The following is a 22,143-nucleotide window of genomic DNA, read 5'->3' on the forward strand; positions in this document are numbered from 1 at the left end:
TGAAAATATGTACAGCATGAAACTCACTCCAATAAACTCATGAACTTTAACGTCTTATAAATCACATTTCTACTTGAGTTATTTTATTGAGTTTAAGATTAACATTATATTAAATATTGCAATCTTAGGTCATGTTTGATTTGGGTAACTCAAACATCATTTTCCTATCTTATCTTTTCTTTCATCCTATCACTCCATTCATTCATCAAAATAGTAAAATACTTTATATTTTAAATTATTATTATTTATTTATATATATCAATATCTTTAAAAATAAAATTCACTCTAAATTTTCAAATAATCCAATATGAACAAGCTCTTAACTAGATGACTTATGTGTGAATTTTTTTTCTTTTTAACCCACCAAGGTAGTTAAGTGATAAAAATCGACTTAATAGATTAAAATATCACTGTTCAATTTTATTTGAAAACGCTTTAAATTAAAATAAAGTATACTATATTTATCCTTAATTAAGAAAATAAAAACAAAAAATATGGATTAAGATTTTTTCGAGGAAAAAATCTCACTCCCAACGTCCTTTGGCCTAACTAGCTTTAGTCATGAATAGTAAGACAGCTCGTGGCAAATAATTATTATTTTTATTATATTAAGTAGTATGCACTTTTTCTCTGAAAGCAATATAGTTTGATTTTTATTTTTTATTTTTGTAAAGTTAAAAGATATAAATAATAGTTATTTAATTCTAACGAAAAAACAAAATGTTCACCTTATTATTAAATACATCCGAAATATAAGGAAATTAACCATTTGTGAACAATAATAAAAATATAAATAAAATTAACGAATTTAGATCTTCAATACGATCTTTCAAAAGAAATATTTTATGATAATAATAACGTGTAGAGTAAACGAATTGATTGAGCACGGTCACTGAAAGTCTTACGGTTCCTTTCAAGCCAAATAGTTCACCAAAAAATAATCGGGATATAAATTCATCGACTCAATTCAACCGAACTTGCGATTTCTGTCCAAACATCTCAACAACCGACAATTGATTTATGCATCACTCACTCAATGTCAATTGTGTTCTACTCCAAAACACAATCACTCTTTTGCAATGTGTACAATCTCTCATCTTCGCAATAAACTCCGCAGTGACTAAAATTTAATAAATTTAAAACCACCTATCCTAAATATTTTATTTGAGATTGGTTTTATAAAAATTCAAATATAATTTATAGTTTTTTTTCTAACATACAAACAAAATAGAGAAAGAAGAAGAGACCACATGGACAGACAATTCCGAGTTCCGACCACTGATTTGCCCACGTTGCTCGCCCTCCATGAATATCTAAAAAAAAGCTGAAGATATCAAGAACATGCTATACAGAGTTAGTCTTAACGACATATAAATCGTGATTATGTACTAAGTTGAAGTTTGAACGAATAAACTATTGTGAATGAGCAAAATGAAAACGACTAAACGTATCAAAAATACACTACACATTGTCGATTTGAATAAAGTGAATATTATCAATACTTCAGCGTTTAACAAACAAACCGAATCAAATTAGCCCAGAAATACGAGTAAGAATGAAACAAATTGAAAATAATAATTAGTTTTAAAATTTGGGCCTGGTTCGGTTTGAGTTTTAAAATAATCTAAACAAAATTAATTTCCAACAATCACTTCTTAACAATTACATTACTTATTTCATAAATTAAAATATTAAAATACCCTTTATATTAAATTATTATTTTTTATTTTATTTATATATATTAATACTTTTTAAGTCTTTTTACTAAAAATAATCATCACCTTCTCAAAATCATCAACAATTATTATTTTTTCTCCTTCTATGTTTTTAAAAACTCAATCCGAACAAGGCTTTGGTTAACGATAGAAAGGTAAATGAGAACAACGATGAAGTATAAGGATCGTTTGACCATATGTGATGAAGAAGGATGTGAAAGTGAATGGTTAGGGAGCATATGGTTCTTGTGATTGGGGGTGTTCCATTTTATTTATTTATAAAATTTTCAAAGTCTAATTTTAATTTTATTTCAAGAATAAATAAAAAATGAGTGATAAGGGAGAAATTGAAGGAGGAAATGACTGTCATAAATCATTGACTAGACAAAGGAAAAAGTGTGATAAGAAAAAAGACCTAATTTATTTTTATTTTTTCAGTCAATCAAATTGCGATGCCATTCATTTTCTCATTCCCCTTCTAAATTCTTTTCCTATCATTTTCTAAACAAAATTCAAATAATCAATCACATAATTATTTAATAAATTTAACCATGTTAATTTTTATAGATAAAAGTTAATTTTTTTTAACTCTTACAAAATTTATAAAGAGCAATATCATAAACACATAGTCAAAGTTTAAACAACAATATCTTGAAAGAAAATATTGATTCAATAATAATAATAATTATTATTATTATAGCTATGTCACGGGGTAGCTTAACTACCAAATAAACAGAAGAAATAGCACACCAATATTGAATCTCATGTCACATAAATATCTTCCTTTATTAAAGATTTATTTTTTCATAGATATCTCTATGAAAGTATTAATGCACCACACCTAATGATTCAATGATTACATGCAATGTTAAGAAAACCATTACTCAGTGTTCCAAAAATAGAATGGTGTGCTAATTGTGGTGTAAATAATAATAATTATTAAATTATTACTCAATGCAATGTTGGATGTACCATTAATGTGTCTAATCTGCCTAACATGTCCTTAATTTGCATTTAAGGACACTCCTCCAAACCTTAATCATATTAATTATTCTCACTTAAAAAGTTCCATTTTTATTAAAAAAAATATATAGTAATTTATATATATTACTTGAAGTACTTTTTGCAAGTTAATTAATTCATATATATATATATATATATATATATATATATATATATATATATATATATATATATATATATATATATATATATATATATATAAACTCATTAATTGAAGTGAATCATGTCATAGTATAATTGTAGAATTAATTTGTGTTCACTTATTTTAGATAATAAATTTTCAAATTTAATATATAAATATATAAAAAAAATAGAACATTAATTTATAGTAAGGTATGCCTTATCCAAAGATATGGGCATGCAAAAGCTTTTATTTCTTATTCATGTATATTTATTTATTTGTTTATATATTTATGATATTCATGCATTTAAAAAATAACGATCACCATCACATTCACGTGAAGACCCATATGTATTGCAATTTCAACTTGTGTCCTATGTTCAATTAGGATCCCAAACCCTGACACAATAAGTTTTCAACCATTTCAAATTCATAAAAATTAAAATATATTCTTATTTACTATTTTAATTAAGAAAAACTATCAATGACACCCAACGACCATTATCTCAAAGCATTTTCAGATGAAATTGAACCCGGAATTTTCTGGTCTCATAAGTCGACTCGTATCATTGGACTACAATGATAGAATATTATTTACTCTTAAAACTAAAATTTAACGCAAAGGTGATCTCTAACAAAAACAAATGTCATTAGTTCGATTTTCACCTATAAAGATCATATTATAAGGATCGTATTAATTAAGAGAATAAATAATTTTACTTTTAAATTAAGAGATAACTAGAATGACAAATATTAGGCATAATTCCGTTTTAACTCAAAACGTTTATCGATAAAATCGAAATCCTAATTTTCTATCCTTATAAATGAAATTATTTATTCATTAAACTTTTTGAAAAGACATGATCAGCCAAACAAAAGGGCATCTTCGGTTTCTCATACGTAGTACATGCATTAATTATTATTGGTCTTCTTTGTCCTTTCGGCATGCTTGATGACAATTAATTACTTAATCAACCCTAATTTTGTCCTTCAACTTTCAACTAATTGTCTACTTATACCCATAATTTGTTTTCACCAGTTTTTTAGCTCAAACAAGACATGCAACCATTTTATTTATACAACATTGAGACATAACACGTTTTTAAGTGACTCTTACTAATTAAATTACTAACTCTTTGCATATCAACATAAGAGTTGTACCCCATTTTAAGATCTGTTTTATCTATTCGAAATTCTCTTCTTTATATATGTCCAAAAATATCACACAAAACTTTGTTGAGTGGAAAAAAGTACAAAATGTTATTTATTTTTATATAACATTAACATCAAAAGATTTATTAATGAAATGGTATTAGAGTTAATAAATTTGTATTTATCTTCACTTGAAAGAAAATACAAGAAAAATCCATTCATTGACTTATAATTTAATAGATCTTGAGCAATTTTCAAGGGAACCAAACTTCTTGAAATTTTCACTCATATATGATTGAGAAGTTTTGGTTACCCTCTAGTTGCCATAATGATACAAATTATATAGTACATGTGATGTGCATGAAGCATGATAATGACTATTTTTGTATCATTAATTAATACAAATTAATTGTCATTCCACAATTTTGTTAAATAAATGTTTTGGGATAGCCTGGTACGTATGCCCTAACCTAGCTAGTCGTAGCTTCATGTGAAGCAAACCGAAAGATTTATTATTTTGAGGTATCGTTAGTACAAATTATCATAACCCACCATTTTGTTAAATAAATGTTGATGTATAAGTATGCCCTAATTAACCTATCTAGTCGTCGCTTCATATGAAGCAAACCGAAAGATTTATTATTTTGAGGTATCGTTAATACAAATTATCATACCCACAATTTTGTTAAATAAATGTTGAGGGATAAGTATGTCCTAATCTAGCTAGTCGTCATAGCTCCATGTGAAGCAAACCGAAAGATTTATTATTTTGAGATATCTTTAGTACAAATTATCATAACCCACCATTTTGTTAAATAAATGTTGATGTATAAGTATGCCCTAATTAACCTATCTAGTCGTCGCTTCATGTGAAGCAAACCGAAAGATTTATTATTTTGAGGTATCGTTAATACAAATTATCATACCCACAATTTTGTTAAATAAATGTTGAGGGATAGGTATGACCTAATCTAGCTAGTCGTTGTAGCTTCATGTGAAGCAAACCGAAAGATTTATTATTTTGAGGTATCGTTAGTACAAATTATCATACCCACAATTTTGTTAAATAAATGTTGAGGGATATGTATGCCCTAATTAACCTATCTAGTCGTCGCTTGTAAACCGAAAGATTTATTATTTTGAGGTATCGTTAATACAAATTATCATACCCACAATTTTATTAAATAAATGTTGAGGGATAGGTATGACCTAATTTAGCTAGTCGTTGTAGCTTCATGTGAAGCCAAACGAAAGATTTATTATTTTGAGGTATCGTTAGTACAAATTATCATATCCACAATTTTGTTAAATAAATGTTGAGGGATAGATATGACCTAATCTAGCTAGTCGTTGTAGCCTCATGTGAAGCAAACCGAAATATTTATTATTTTGAGGTATCGTTAATACAAATTATCATACCCACAATTTTGTTAAATAAATGTTGAGGGATAGGTATGACCTAATCTAGCTAGTCGTTGTAGCTTCATGTGAAGCAAACCGGAAAATTTATTATTTTGAGGTATCGTTAGTACAAATTATCATACCCACAATTTTGTTAAATAAATGTTGAGGGATAGGTATGCCCTAATTTAGCTAGTCGTCGTAGCTTCATGTGAAGCAAACCGAAAGATTTATTATTTTGAGGTATCGTTAGTACAAATTATCATAACCCACCATTTTGTTAAATAAATGTTGATGTATAAGTATGCCCTAATTAACCTATATAGTCGTCGCTTCATGTGAAGCAAACCGAAAGATTTATTATTTTGAGGTATCGTTAATACAAATTATCATACCCACAATTTTGTTAAATAAATGTTGAGGGATAGGTATGCCTTAATCTAGCTAGTCGTAGCTTCATGTGAAGCAAACTGAAAGATTTATTATTTATTATTTTGAGGTATCGTTAATTTGTTTTATTGACAAGAATTCATATATAATTTATAGGCACGATAATTTAACAATTATAACAAAAGTTGTAGAATGATTTATAATTTAATAAATCTTAAATTGTATTATGAATTTAGAAAAGAAAAGTATTATATACAGTATATATAAATAAATAAATAAATGATTAATTGACCGCCTAGAGATAACACGTCTTTGAAAGAAATATAAGAAATGTTGAAAATTAATTAAATATTGAATTAGGGTCGTAATGCAAATTAAATGTTGTCAGAAATTTTGGTGGTCATCATATTAATTAATTAACCTCTAGTCTATATATATACAATATTATTTTAAGATAATATTTTAAAAACAAAATATCCTGAATTAATCTTGTCTAATTATAGATATCATTGTTAATTATAGTAAGTCATGGTTAATGACGAAACCATCAATCACATTCTATAAAATAAAAACTCACTGATTGATTACATCGTCATTTTCCTTATTAATTTATAATATAGATGTATAAATCATTTCAGAATTACATTACTTAATTAAATCATACTAATTTATTTATTTTTATATATAAATTACAATATATTTAAAGACCATTGTCAAAAACAATACATGACATAAGAAAAAAGGTCATAAAAACTCAGTTAATAAGTATTCATAACAATTTTTCATTAATTAAGAGAGCAATGAAAATAACTTAATTATCGTGATTATTCAAATATTTAATCCAAATTTCCTTAAAAAGACCTACAATTAATGTATCACATGAAAGTTATATATTATTTTATCCCATCTTGGCTAAAGTAAATTATATAATGAAGATGTAAGTATTCCAAATTGGCTTCTTTGTTCACTTGTAATTATGAGGCCTGTCTAAAAAAATCTCAATTTTCTTTGTTGTTAGTTTTTTATTAATTTTTTATTTTGTCTCATTCCAATTTTTAATTCTCACTTTCTTTACAATAGAAAAATGTTGAATCATTTTTTAAATAAAATATAGTGACATAATCAATTATATTTGTCATGTTAAGTTATTAATGGTATCCACCAATCATCCAATTAATTATATATATATATATATATATATATATATATATATATATATATATATATATATAAACTATTGTTTTGTTTGAATATAATTTAATTTAATATATATTTATTTAAAAAAATAATGAACATGAAATCAACAATTTTTTTTTATCAAAGCACTCATTTATTTTTTATGTTTTTATATGGTTATTCATTTTTGGGCACGTCTCTTTTTTTTTTATCTTATAATATAAGAGACACTAGATTCTATATTTTTTCCTTGACACTTGTTCAATTCTTCCTCCCTCTTAACCGTAGAACTCATTCTTCTCTTTGACGGAGCAACTTAAAAATAAGTATTTTACGAGAATTGTTAAGTATATAAATAAACATAAATGAAGAATTAAAGTACAATTACGTTTGTAATATGTTATCGAGCTTATATATAATCAAGAATAACGATGAACTCTTCTATCTATTTTATTGAATTTTCAAAACTAATTTCATTTTTAGATAATGTCCATTTTATTGAATTTTCGAAACTAATTTCATTTTTAGATAATGAATATGGTTGTAATATTTGTGAACTGATTAATAAATAATAATGAATTAAAAAATATTAGTACTTTGAAAATGGGACAAAACATTAAACTAATTAACTAACCATAGTACAAAATTGTCTGAAATTAAGTATATTCTAGAGAGAGAGTGATAAGTATATTCTAGAGAGAGAAAACGAGTGATTGGAAAAAGATGACCTTTTTATCTTTACCCAGATGATGATTTGTGAGGCTGATCGTCCTCACCCATTACTTAATCTACACGTCGAAATTGGTCAGCAAAATCGGTTTAATTAATTTTCGGTCCAAAAAGAAGAAATTTATGGTTTTTACAGGGATCAGAGAAGATACCGCTCCCCTTGACAAATATTATTATTATTATTGTTATGAAAAACAATCAGCTATAAATGCGAAATGCTTTTTGTGGTTTCCATTTCATCTTTCTTCTCTCTTAAACAACAACAAGAACAACAACCCAGGACCCTTTTCTCTCTCTCGCATGCGCGTGATTCGTTTTTAGGTTGTTTATTACCCTTTTGATTGATTAAAAGGTCGGTGGAATTGAGGTTATAGATTGATTGATTGATCGATCGATCGATCGATGGAGGTTTATGGATACCCATCTCGTCCACGCCCATCTAATTCGTCTTCAGATTCTTCCTTTTCCTTATGTGATTTGGTTGATAGAGCTAAAGCATCCTTCAAATTCGCTGTTTCCGCTATTCTTGGGAATGTCTTCTCCGCGATCTTCACATTCTTCTTCGCATTAGGTCGGTGTTTTTCTTATTCATCTTCATTTCAATACCCTAACCCTTTTGGATTTCATGGAACCAATTAGGGATCTGATAACCATTAAAGGGTTTCTTTCAAATTCTGTCTTTTGACACATTGTAATTAAGGATTTCTAGGGTTTGTTTGCTAGTTTTCAATTCTTTGCCTGAAATATTGACATTTGGTTTTGTTTTGTTTATAGTGGGTACTTTATTAGGAGCCATGACTGGAGCTTTAATAGGGCAAGAAACAGAGAGCGGGTTTGTAAGAGGGGCAGCTGTCGGAGCCATCTCCGGAGCTGTTTTCTCGATCGAGGTTTTCGAATCTTCACTTGTTCTTTGGCAATCAGATGAATCTGGAATTGGGTGTTTGCTCTACCTGGTATATATTTTTCAGGTTTCAATATGATCATGAATGAATTAATGAATGATGTTCTAAATTTAGTTTTGTTTGGTTATCAGATTGATGTAATTGTAAGCCTTCTAAGTGGAAGACTTGTTCGAGAACGAATTGGTCCAGCCATGTTAAGTGCAGTTCAAAGTCAAATGGGAGCTGTTGAGCCAAGCTATGAAGAAATCCCAAACATATTCGACACTGGAGGCGGTGCAAAAGGATTGGCAGGAGATTTAGTTGAAAAGATCCCGAAAATCACAATAGCAAATTGTAACATTGCCATGGATGCATCTGGAGAAAGAACGTCTTGTTCAGTTTGCCTTCAGGATTTTCAGGTTGGAGAAACAGTAAGATGTTTGCCTCATTGTCATCATATGTTTCATCTTCCATGCATTGATAACTGGCTCATTCGACATGCTTCTTGTCCCTTATGCAGAAGGGATATGTAATAATCTCAACTGTTTTCTACCATGTAAATTACATCTTTACTACTATTTGTGTTTATTATTATTACTATTAACACAACCACACCCACTCCTCTCTTGAGGGCAGTGCCATTTTTCAGTCTTATGTAAATCATCACTTTAGTTTCTCTAATATTATGTATTAGATCATGAGACTAGTGCTTTGTTTCTGTATAAAGGAAAATTTTGTCTTTGTTTCTTTGCCTCATTTCTACATTACATATATATATATATGTGTTCTTGGTCATTGTCATGTTTTGTAAAACTTTTGGATGGAAATGGATGGCTAAAGCCTAAGTTGGTTGCTTTCAAATTAGACCAATACTTGTAAAACAACAATATATATAGTGTTTTTTTATTACTTCATACCTTGATAAACTGACATTACAAAGGTAAATTAGGTAATAAGGTCATTTCTCAAATACTAATTTGAATTAGCTATTTCTTTTTGAAATTGACCTAAACAAAAATATACTCAGATTTTTTTTTCACTACATTGTACATCAAAAATACATTTCTGTCTGTTCTTATATCGTAGTTAAAAATGAAAATTTTATTTCAAAACATTTGTAAATTTAGTCAATTAAAGAGTTCAACTAAAAGGGTTATTTTAAAAAAAATTAGAGCTACTAAATTGACTTATTTGCTGCATTAAAATTATTATAGATAAAAAATAAATTATAACAAAAAAATACAAGTAAAGCAATGAGATGAAAATGGTTTGAACTTGGGATGGGATAAATCTAACAATTTTACACATTTGCTCACTTTAATATAATAATGTTTTCCTTGCTTTCTTACTGTTATTAAATTCAATTTTATATTATAATACAATCGTGAGTTTAGCAAAAAAAAAAAAAAAAAAACCAGTAAAATAACATCTATTATGATAAAAGCAACATCATCAGTAGCAAAACGTTAAATTGTTACTACTACACATATTAATACAAATAAAGAATTAATCTCATCAACAAGAAGTTCCGAAGAAGGTAGGTTTGCACAACATTTGGAAATTGAGAATTCGTGGGAAAACCGATGATTAGAAGGTTTTTAGGGTTCGATTTGACTTCAAATTTTGGCAGGGGGGAAACCGATGATTCCACCCCCTCTCAAGGACAGGTTTGTGATGGTTTGGCCTCTGTTGGTGGTGCTGCTGCTGGCTTTGCTCACGAGATTAGAATCAAGAAATACAATCACAACAGTAATATCGTCGTGAAAATGACGCCTCACCCCTTGATCAATCTTCTTTAGGTCAGAATACCTCATCTCTCTTTTCTTTGCTGCTTCTTGAAGAGCAGCCTTCACCAGCCTCCTAGCACTTCCCTGCAAAAATCAAATCCAGAAACGGGTCAACTTAAAAGATGTTGGGGCTTTCGATTTTGAGACATCCACTACTTACATTGTGAGGATGGTTTTGCACAATGTCTACTGCTTCTTGATTACTAAAGTGCTCCCACAGCCCATCCGATGCAAATATCAGAAACTGGTCGTCTGGTAGAATTTCTTGCACTGTAATAGCTGGATCTGAGCTCAGTATTGGCTTTTTAATGGGCTCTCGAAGTCTAAACTTTTGATACAGTGGCTCGCGGTTATATTCAGCCTTCTTCAAGTATACATCACCAATGGATCTAGAGATCTTCAGAAACAAACAAGATTCAGACAAGGTTTTTTTAACAATTCTTCAAATAACCTTGATTTTCAGGAATCTACATCAAACAAGATTGTTTTGAAATAACCCAAGATCGAACAAGGACTAAGATGATGATATTGAAGTAGCATTGATAGAGCTATTGCGGTTTTACCTGAATCAGGCCCTTTACACGCCAAACGTTATGCTTTAAGACTACGATATGTGAATCATCAGGGTGCATGGAATGCAGTTCTTGTCTAACAGACTCGATGCTTGCATTATGCTCTGCCGAAAGCTGAATGGCGAGAGCCTCACCTGTAGCCTTAACCAGTCTAGCCAAAACAGCACGGGAATCGCCAAGGTTGGCAATATATAACGTTCCATCGCAGATTACACCAACGAGACAGCAAGTACCAACAGCAGCTATCTGAGGTTTTATAGGCCATTGTTTAGCAACAACTGAAACCAACCATCCTTCTTCTGTAGCTTCAAATGCTTTCCGAATGACTTCAGCAGACATTGACCCTTGCTCAGATGCAAACCCTATATACCAAAAAATGAAAGATCAGACCAATATCATATAAGAATCATTGTTAAATCCTGAAGAGCTATATCTATTCCTTACTTTTGAGATTCTGGAAGAGGTGTTCGTTAACATAACGTGATGTTTCAGGCCCGCCATGGCCATCGTATACTCCTACAAAGGTTCCATATGGAGAAGAATCGAGCAAGCTCAGGCTACCTGACTCAATCTGACTCTGATCTTCGAGCAGATTGTTAGCCTGTACTACAGCCATGGAGAAATCACCAAATAGATGTTGGCCGCTGTCTTTGTACCAGAGGAGCCCATCTTTCTTGCCAGCTATATTTGACCCAGATTGCGCTTGATTCTTCCCTGATGGCTGCCAACAGGCCTTGAAAAAGTTCATCAACCTTGATAACATCCCTCATTTCACCACGGCTTTACCTTATTGCCTTGACATCCAAACCAGGCACAGACAGAGTGAACCTATCTCTTTATAATAATAATAATATACCTAGAAATGAAAGGGAACATCATCATCACCGATCGATCACATGGAGAAGATGAAAACTATCTAATAAAAAGAACCCATTAAAAGATGCTGGTAGTGTACTTACAGTGGTGGGTTGAGGACGGAGATCCGGCGGTAGATCTGTAGATCCGTCAAAGAGAGGATATAGTTTTGTCAATCTGTCTGATTGCTTCCCTTTATTTCTTTCTTTCTAGATAAGAAGAAGCGTAAACAAAATTGGCAACAGCAGCAGCAGCAGCAGGAGGAGACTTGTCAATAGTGAGGGACACGAGTAAAAACTAAAATCAGCGTGTAAACAAAATTGAACTGTTCTCTGCATAGTTGGCACTTACAGTGAAATTACGGCCTTCCCGCGTCGGATCCGCCCAACAAGTCGCACAGTAGACGAAAACGACAGAGATCGATCTTTCGGAGATTGCGAGACGCGCTAGATCTTGAGATCCGTCAAATCGAACTCTTTATAGGAATTTAGGTAAGCTTAGCTTAGCTGCCTCTACTTCTTTCCAGATTATTCAATTAAAACAGCATCAGGATTTCGATTCGAGGGAGAAGAAGAAGAAGAGAAGGGTTTCTGCAATCGGCATGTGCAAAAACAAGTGTGTATATGTTTTGTTACTCTCTCTCTCCTCTCTCTCTCTCTCTTAAGCATACACAGTCACTCACACGGTGCAGGGGATAAAAGCAAACCCTATGTATAAGTAGAAATTCATGATTTTGAAGATACACCCTTTATTCGATTTTTATTTCGGAGTTCGACTAATCTCGCGGATTAAACAAATAGTCTTTAAAATTATTCAATCAATTTAATCAGACAACAAACAGAAATTGTTTCTAACCGGCTCGAAATCAGAACCTCAAATAGGTTAGAATATTCATCTCTGGTTATAAGAAGGTTGACATTCACTTTTGTTGCTAAGTTTAAATTCTAAAATAAAAAGTTAATTAAAGTCATGTAAAAAATTATAAGTTAGCTTATATAAATTTTATACTATCCAACAATGTAACCACAATGCGCAGATTTGAAGTTCAATTTGTCTAAAACTTAAAGATCCAACAATGTAATCACAATGCGCAGAATTTGAAGTTCAATTTGTCTAAAACTTAAAGATCCAACAATATAACCACAATGCGCAGAATTTAAAGTTCAATTTGTCTAAAACTTAAAAATCTCTCAAAAGAATGAGAATATTCGCCTCTGATTAGTTTTATATTGAATGATATGTTTAATTCTTAACATTTATTTATTTTCTATTTAAATATATTTGATTTTATTTATACACAGTTAACTTAGGATAACTTAATGGTTAGAATAACTAATAAATTATGTTTGGCTTAATAAATCATGTTTGGCTTTTACACTTATAATTCTATATATACTATTATATAGGAATGATATTTTTTTTATTTTTTTTTTTGAAATTGATGATTGTGGGACTATAATATAACTAAAGAATACTCTCCTCATTAATTCTCCCATTCATTTTTTTTCCTGGTTCTATTATGATTGGGCTTATTTGATGTTTGGTTATTTGAGATTTTATTAGAGTTTTTAGAAAAAATTATTTGATATTTATTTAATTTTTTATTGGATTTTAGTATTGTAATATGTTTTATATTTAAAATTTAAAATAAAATAAAAATATTAAGTATTTTTATTGTTAAAAAGAAATAAAAAAAGATATAATGAGTTTTCAATTAATTAAAAGAAAAAACACAATATCTCTAAGGGTTTGTTTGAGGAAAGAGTTTTTGGGTTTTACGTTTTATCCTAAAAACCCTCGTTTGGTAAAAATTAGGAAAAAATTGGTTTTTAAAATTTGAAGACTAATTTACCATTTGACTTTAGAGGATATAGTGTAGGTGAGAGAATGATGATTTAGAAAGATGATAAAATTATATGATAATTTTGATATTTAATTTGAAAGTTAATAAGATATTTGAGTTTGAGGATACAACCTAAAAATCCCCATGGATCAAACGAGCTATGAGTTATGAGTGGAGAAACTAGAAGAGTGGGAATAATGAAATATCTTTGAGACTATTGTAAAAGTGACATAATTAGGTACTTGTGTGACATATTTTGAGTGGATGGATGGACTTTTTTTTCTTTTTGCTTAAATGAGTGGAATTTCAATTTGACTAATTTATATGATCCCCATTGACACACTATCTCAACCTCAACTACTGTTTGCCAATAACTAACTTTATTCTTATGGATCTAAGGTGTAAGCAGTCAAAACCTAGTTGGTTTTTAAATAATTCTTTGTAATTGAAAGATTTATAAAAAAAAATAAGACACATAGGAAAATATTTATCGATAATAAGATGAGAAGAAATGATTTCGATTATACGACTTAAAAATTCAACCACTAATATCATATAACTCGCGTCTATTTATAAACTTAAAATTCTATAAATGGTTTATCTAAGAATTAAATAAAATATATATGGTAAAGGGTGAGTATGTTTCCTTAGTAAGTCAAACTTCATCACAATTTTTTCTGTCTTTGTTCCATTTCTATATAGTTAGAGTTTCGTGTCATAATATAAATTATAATGATATAATTTATGTTATGACCGGCTAAATAATATTCTCTATAGTGTGGCCGAATCTAAGTTTTATTTGGGTAAACTTTTATTTTTTATTATTTTTTTTTGTCATCTTTCACAATCTGTTCTAGAATGACGTTTTAATTTCGTGTGTTTTTGTTGATTATAATATGGTTTAAAATTTTAATATATTAAATTAAATTTAGATATAAATAAGGACAAATATGAAATATAAATTGATAAAATTAAGTAGATAAAGTTAGGTATATAATTATATCTCATTTTGATTGTGGGTACTAAAATTTATATAACCACAAACAAAAATAATAAATAGATAAAGTTAGGTATATAAGTAGGGTAAAACCTAAAATTTATATAACCCCTTAAATAATAATAATAATATTATTAGTATTGATGTAAGAAATTTGATAGTCTATATTTTCATCACAGAATTCTATATCAACTATAAAATCTCTGACATTAGTTTCACAAAGATTTAGTTTAGTAATTGGTTGTTGATAAATGCATATATTGTTCAAACAATTATGAACAAGATTAAGAACTCAACCATTCTTTAATATAATCGCTGAAATAATGTAATACAGGGAGAAAGTGCGGTAACGATATAATTTTTGAGACGTTATACGAAGATCTTCGAACACTTAAAGAAAAATTATAGACTCGTAACACCGTCAATAACTACACATAACCGAAATTATAAAAATGAAAAAGTTTATATTATAAAACGAGAAGTCTCCAAAATAGATAAATGACCTTGATTGAATTTTCTTTTTTATTATTTGTACTTGTACATGGTTTCCAGCTTTGTTTTAGTTATCATGTTATAACTTATTATTATTTTAGTCCTAATTTAAATTTATTTTATTTTATTTTCTCTTCTAAGTGTTGTATATTAATTAATTTAATAAGAGTAGAATGGAAATTTAAAAACTATCTCCTATTAAATTTTGATTCAATACAAAATTCCTTACAAAAATCCGGTTATCAATTTTAGCTAAACCTACATTGAAGTTATCAATTACTTAATTTAGTTAATTATGACCTTCAATGAAGTTTAAATTGTGTCAAAATTTATAAATTTATTAAACTAATAAAGATGACATGTTACTTCCGTTAACATTTAATAACCATTGTTTTTGTTTAATAAATGTTTTTATTTAAACATAGAATGAACAAATTATATTTTCTTTCAAAATATTTCATTAAATGATAATTTAAATAGTAAGTTGGTATACTCTTATCTAACCGGCAATGCAAAGAAGATTATGTACCAATATCTATCCTTTTGTACATGTTTTTCTTTTGTCTTCATTGTTTTTATATGTTATGTTATTACATAATATACTTAATATAAAGTCTCAAATAAATATACATAATTAAAAGTTATTGTGACCCCGAGCGAGGATGGTCCCCTCGTAACTTAACACGTGTTTGGATGACACATGACATTACGGGGGAATCGTAAAAATGCTCGAGGTTCAATGTTTTTCAATCTTGATTTACGTGTCAAACATCTTTTTAAAATGAAATATTATTTTAAAAGATTTTGATAGTACTTAACTGTAATCATATAAAAATAATTAAATTTATTTAAATTTTAATAATCTAAAGATCAAATGATAATTTCATTAAAACTTGATTTAAATTAATCAAACATAATTAATTTAAATAAACATAATTAATTTAAAAGATTATTTATTTAAAATTAAAGTCGCCAAATGATTTTTAAAAATTTGTAAAATGTACGTGTATAAACGTATTTATACCAGAGTTTCTATAAGGGGTTCGTTTTTTGGTTATGTTCGGGAAATGACTTTCGTGTTATGTCCTCCGCGCCCGTCAAATGACAGTTTTATTTTTAAAGTAAAAGTTTTATTTATAACATTTATTTCTTTTAATTAGTAACCTAGGGTCCTAAACAATAATAAGTTTAGATTACGTAAATAATTGTACAAAATTATTTAAAATGGCGTAGCTGCGATTGCGTTAATATAAGATTAAGTATAATAGCTGAAAAATATCAAAATAATATTAAAATTTAAAAATAAATTCCAAATGGGGCTTTAGCCAAAATATTTGTTTGGGAAATATCCTAAAAATATTTAAATATCATTTTTGACCTTTCAGAATTATTTGAAAATGAATTAGGGTTCCAAAATTACAAAAATAATTTTGGGTTTTGAAAAGTGAAACCAAATAGGCCTTATGACTAGAGTCCTAGGGCTTGGGTCCGTTTTTACCGATCTAGGCTCGAACGGGCTTGATCTAGGCCGGGGTGGTCTGAGTCGGGGCTCAAGATGTTCGGTCAAGGGATAGGAGGGTTCGATCCTGAACTCAGGTTGTTCAGTCATAGGTCTGGGAGTCTCGGTCCCAGATCTAGCTTCCTCGGTCGTGGACCTGGGAGTCTCAGTCCTAGGTCAGACCTCTTGGTCCTAGGTTAGAATCTTTAGTCAGATTCATCGGTCCTTGCTCAAGAACCCTAAACCCTAAACCAGCTCGTCGGAGAGGTTTTTACAAAAAACCAGTTCGGCGGAGTTCTTCAATTCTTCGAATTAGGCTGTACTGTTTGGTGATTGTTTGATGGATTAGAAGCTTAACACCTAGGGAGTATTTATACTCAACTAGGTCGGTTATTGAAGTCGAATTCGACTTCAATTTTGCTTATGAAATCTTATCCTTTGAATTATTTTTTGTCTTCAGTAGCCTAGTTAGAGTGTAGGTTTTGACTTTAAAGGCTAGGGGAATTGAAGGTGAGGTAGAGACGTGCACGAGATGAAAATGGAGGGATAAGGTTGAGAAATGAGGAAGATAGGCCTTCTAGAAGGTCGTCGGCTTCCGTCGCGGGCCTCTAGAGTTTGCGAAGAAGAAGAACGAAACAGAATCGTTTTGTTTAATTAAACGCTCCATTGGCGTTCTGTTGGAGATTCGTCAGCGTTTGGGCGATCGAGCTAACGGGGTTAGCATCTCGTTAGCTGGTCCCGGGTAGACTTGGGCTCGCGCTTCTTTGGTTACAACCAGATAAATGACGCGTTCCTGTGCGCTAGATAAAATTCAACGCTGATCCGATGGCTGAAATCCTTATTGTAACAATTAAACATAATTTCGGACACACATAATTATCGGCTTATATTTTTTATAAAAGGATTATTCAAAATCGAATTTTTAACCCTTTCTTGCATTTTTTTCCACCAAATTAATACACAAAAATATTTTTAACAGCATAATAAAAATTATGTTTATTTATTTTATTTTTAGATACTTTGGGGTATTTATTTAATTATTTTAAGTCATAAATTATACATAATTTATGTTTAAATCATAATTAAACAATTTCAATCCTTTTTTGGTTTACTTTGGTAAAATAAATATAATATTTCAACCTCAAATTATTTTTGAATAATTATTTAATTATTCTTGAATAATTATTTAATTATTCTAATTAGAGTTTAATTATCACAATAATTAACCTTAATTTAGTCTAATCTATTTTAGATTATTTTGAAATTCAAAATATTATAGTAATATTATTTATAAATTAGAGTGTGTCAAATTTTCATATTTACTGTTATAAATTTAATTTTCATTTAAAACGTCTTAAATTAATATTAGATCGTATTAACTTCGTAAATAAGTAAATAAATAAGTTATTACATAAATTAATATAAAAAAATTTGTTATTAGACTTTTTAGTATACACTATAAAAATATAATTGATTATGAGTCTTACATGTTATCACAATTAAATAAACTAGCCTTTAAAAAATTGTGCTGAATTTTGAATCTTGATTAATTAATAGCATATTTTGAATCTTGATTAATTAATAGCATAATAATTGTTCAACCTTCTATTCTCTCATTAGTCGTCCTTGAATTATATAAAAAAATAAAAATTATTACAGTTATATACAGTTAGGAAAATTTCTGTACTATGCACACAGATAATGATAAAAATAAAATAAATTAAAAAAATTATAATAATATTTATTCAATGTTTAAAATTATTAAAATAAAAAATATAACGCTCTCATTCAAAATTTTATTCACTTCGATAAAACAACTTATTTTCTCACATGTTTCATCACCTATTTTTTCCGAATAATCTCTCATTTCGTGACTTTACACTTTCACTTTGTCAATCAAATATTTGATTCATATTTTTTAATAATTAGCATTGTGACCTCACACTTTGGTCAATTAAATATTTGATTCATATTTCTTTAACCACTTTCAAATGATACCGGTCTATTATCTCTCGAAAAACCACATCTCAATCACATTTTGTTAAATGTTGTATTTGTTATGTTATGTTGCAAGTTTGAAACCTACAAATAACATTTTTAAATTTATTTTTAACCGTTTTAAGTTTATGGGTGGGTCAACCCACAATCCGACTCAAGTATCCATTTACTCTCACATAAATATCCAAATTAACCACAGCTCTCGACTCGGCAATCCGGACACTTTAAAAATTAAGCATCATTATATATATATATATAGATTAGTTAGTTAAAAATTTGAACTTTTATTGATTAAATGTTTCGCGTTCATCAAATTTGGTGTTGAATCTTAAATATAAAGTGTTGTTAGCCTAGTTGGTTAAAAGATTGTACTTGTTTTGTTAGGTTGCAAGTTCGAAACCTACAAATAACATTTTTAAATTTATTTTTAACCGTTTTAAGTTTATAGGCGGGTCAACCCACAATCCGACCCAAATATCTATTTACTCTCACATAAATATCCAAATTAACCACAACTTTCGACCCGACAATCCGGACACTTTAAAAATTAAGCATCATTATATATATATATATAGATTAGTTATTTAAAAATTTGAATTTTTATTGTTAAAATGTCTTGCGTTCATCAAATTTGGTGTTAAATCTTAAATATAAAGTGTTGTTAGCCTAGTTGGTTAAAGGGTTGTATTTGTTTTGTTAGGTTGCAAGTTCGAAACTTACAAATAACATTTTTAAATTTATTTTTAACCGTTTTAAGTTTATGGGCGGGTCAACCGACAATCCGACCCAAGTATCCATTTACTCTCACATAAATATCCAAATTAATCACAGCTCTCGACCCGACAGTCCGGACACTTTAAAAATTAAGCATCATTATATATATATATATATAAATTAGATAGATCTTTTATGAATGAAAGCATACATTATATCTTTATTATCTAATTGAAATAAAATATATTTTGTCATTCATTTAAAAACTTCATTAAAGTGTTAACCAAAGGACAAGGAACTAAATAATATATATATATATATTTTAATGAGTAATGATAGAGAGCGGAAATTTGATATCATGAATGGTGTCGGAATTATGTGACAACTCGTGACTGGACTTGAAAAATTAAATTTATCTCCTATTAGATTTAAATCCAATCACGTGTTGACACATTATTCTCGACACCATTCATGACACTAAATTTTCACTCTTTATCATTACTCATATATATATATATATAATAATGCTTAATTTTAAAGTGTCCGGATTACCGAGTTGAAAGTTGTGATTAATTTGAATATATATGTGAGAGTAAATAGATACTTTGTTAGAATTGTGGGTTGACCCGCATATAAACTTAAGACAGTTAAAATTAAAATAAAAAATGTTATATGTATGTTTCAAACTTTGGTAGAAAATGATTTGTTGTTTGTTGATTTGACCGAAGTGAAAAGTGTAAGGTCACAAGATTAGAGGACAATTTGGTGGATAAAAATATGGAATGAGATGGTTGGTTAGTCGAAGTGAGTGTAAGGGTTGATAATTATGAAATGAGATGGGTTGGTCAGTCGAAATGAGGATAAGTAAGTCGGGTGGTTTATTATAAAATATGTGAGGAGATTAATTGTTTGACCAAAATAAAAGTAAGTCTCGAGATGAGAGGTCGATTGAGATTAATGAAATAAAAATGTGGAATGAGATTGCTTTGGTTAATCAAAATAAGTCTCGAGATGAGAGGTCGATTGAGATTAGTGAGATAAAAATGTGGAATGAGATTGTTTTGATTAATCGAAGTAAGTAAGGTTATGCTTGATTGATCAAAGTGAGGGTAAAAGAGATTAGTAACGTTGGAGATGATTGATTTGACTGAAATGAAATTGTGTAAGGTCAAAAAAATATGAGAGGTTGATTAGGGTGTGGATAAATGTGGAATGAGATGGTTAGTTATCCGAAGTGAGGATAAAAAAGTCAGGTTGTATATTATAAAATATGTTAGGAGATGGGTCACGAGATAAGAAGTCACTTGAGAATTAGTGACCAAAGTGAAGAATAAAAGAGATTAGTGATGTTGGAGATGGTTGATTTGACCAAAGTGAAAGTGTAAGGTCACATATGATATGTCAATTATTGGTGTGGATAAATGTGGAATGAGATGGATGGTTAGCCGAATTAAGGATAAAGAAGGTCGGATTGTATATTGTAAATATGTTAGGAGATGAGTTGTTTGACAAAGTGAAAACAATATCTCGAGATGAGAGGTCGATTATGAATTGGTGGATAAATGTAAAATGAGATGGTTAATTAGTCAAAGTGAAATTAAGGTAACTACACGAGAAATCAATGGGGTGGATAAATGTGGAATGAGAAGATGAGTTATTTGATGAAGTGAAAGTAAAGTCTTCGAGAGAATAGAGGTCGGTTGTGATTGGTGGATAAATATGGAATGAGTTGATTTTTTATTAGTCAAAGTGAAAGTAAGGTAAAGAGATAGAGTTCGATTGGAAAATAAATTGGTATTGGTGGTTAAAATATTGAGAATATTAGTTGTTTGACCGAAGTGAAAGTTAAGGTCACGAGATGAGAATTCTGATTTGAATTTGTAGATAAATATGGAATGAGATGATTGGTTAGTCTGAGTGCTTTAAGGTCACGAGATGAGAGGTCGATTGATCATTGATTGGCTAAAGTGAGGGTAAAAATGAGATTGGTAATGTTTGAGATTTTTGATTTGACAAAAATGAAAGTGTAAAGTCATTATACATTTATTTTTCTTTAAATTTATCCTATACATATCTAAATTCATTTAAAATGTTATAAAATCGTCAATTTATATTAAAAATATACACACAAATTTCTCTTATACGTGGTATATCTATTTTTACTTTCTAAATACTATTGCGGGAAAATCTTTCTCATTCACCGTGAGATGACTTATTCAACTTCATTTTCAAACGAAGACGCATCTATTCTGTTTCATTTCAGACAACGATGTTGCATACTAAAACGACTATGAGGTTGTTACTCGTTAGACCTCTACATATTTAAATATTGTGTTTGTGTTATGTCATTAAAACCATATTTAAGGAATAAAAAATATTGATTTTAAAATAAGAAGTTATCTGATAGTCATATAGTTAAAATGTAAATAATACGATAAAGATTAAAATATATAAAATACAGAATTTGTAATATATTTGAATTAAATCCTTCTAAAATTGTGATAGCTAGAATATGTTTGTAAACATAAAGTGTGAGAGAATTAAGGTGATAATTGAGTTTTTTCTTATGAATTAAAAAAAAATTAGGGTGTGTTTGATAACTCTGGAATTGACATTAGAATTGGAATTAGAATTGGATTTGGAGGGTCCAATTCCAATTCTTATGTTTATCAGAATTTACAATTCTAATGAAATTCAATATAGTGTAATTTTATAGTTCTCGATTCCAATCTTTTCAGGTTGAAATTGTAATTCCAACTTTTTTACTTATTCAACACGTTTTAAACTCATTTAACAAAT

At 29.0% G+C, this 22,143-nt stretch overlaps 2 protein-coding genes across 2 annotated transcripts; one reads left to right on the plus strand and one right to left on the minus strand.

Moving 5' to 3' along the window:
• The first annotated feature begins 7,944 nt into the window (after positions 1 to 7,944).
• On the plus strand, positions 7,945 to 9,330 carry LOC124914462 (NEP1-interacting protein-like 1). Its single transcript, XM_047455017.1, has 3 exons — positions 7,945 to 8,278; positions 8,482 to 8,660; positions 8,741 to 9,330. The coding sequence occupies exons 1-3, from the start codon at positions 8,110 to 8,112 to the stop codon at positions 9,119 to 9,121; spliced, it is 729 nt and encodes a 242-aa protein (XP_047310973.1). The 5' UTR covers positions 7,945 to 8,109; the 3' UTR covers positions 9,122 to 9,330.
• A 663-nt stretch (positions 9,331 to 9,993) lies between these two features.
• Positions 9,994 to 12,491, minus strand: LOC124914218 (probable protein phosphatase 2C 46). Its single transcript, XM_047454723.1, has 6 exons — positions 12,154 to 12,491; positions 11,907 to 12,011; positions 11,392 to 11,803; positions 10,939 to 11,309; positions 10,536 to 10,772; positions 9,994 to 10,459 (listed from the first exon to the last, which is right to left on the minus strand). Exons 3-6 carry the CDS (start codon positions 11,708 to 11,710, stop codon positions 10,205 to 10,207), a joined length of 1,182 nt encoding a protein of 393 aa, XP_047310679.1. The 5' UTR covers positions 11,711 to 11,803; positions 11,907 to 12,011; positions 12,154 to 12,491; the 3' UTR covers positions 9,994 to 10,204.
• Between the last annotated feature and the right edge of the window lie 9,652 nt (positions 12,492 to 22,143).

This window comes from Impatiens glandulifera, chromosome 9 (genome assembly GCF_907164915.1).
Source record: "Impatiens glandulifera chromosome 9, dImpGla2.1, whole genome shotgun sequence".
Classification (NCBI taxonomy): Eukaryota; Viridiplantae; Streptophyta; class Magnoliopsida; order Ericales; family Balsaminaceae; genus Impatiens; species Impatiens glandulifera.

Excerpts from the sequence above, each read along its gene's own strand:
- LOC124914462 (XM_047455017.1), top strand. The coding sequence starts at position 8,110 with ATGGAGGTTTATGGATACCCATCTCGTCCACGCCCATCTAATTCGTCT. Across the intron at positions 8,279-8,481 it reads CACATTCTTCTTCGCATTAG|TGGGTACTTTATTAGGAGCC; the intron begins GTCGGTGTTTTT and ends TTTTGTTTATAG. Across the intron at positions 8,661-8,740 it reads TTGGGTGTTTGCTCTACCTG|ATTGATGTAATTGTAAGCCT; the intron begins GTATATATTTTT and ends TTTGGTTATCAG.
- LOC124914218 (XM_047454723.1), bottom strand. The coding sequence starts at position 11,710 with ATGTTATCAAGGTTGATGAACTTTTTCAAGGCCTGTTGGCAGCCATCA. Across the intron at positions 10,773-10,938 it reads GTGTAAAGGGCCTGATTCAG|ATCTCTAGATCCATTGGTGA; the intron begins GTAAAACCGCAA and ends TTGTTTCTGAAG. Across the intron at positions 10,460-10,535 it reads TGCAAAACCATCCTCACAAT|GGAAGTGCTAGGAGGCTGGT; the intron begins GTAAGTAGTGGA and ends TGATTTTTGCAG.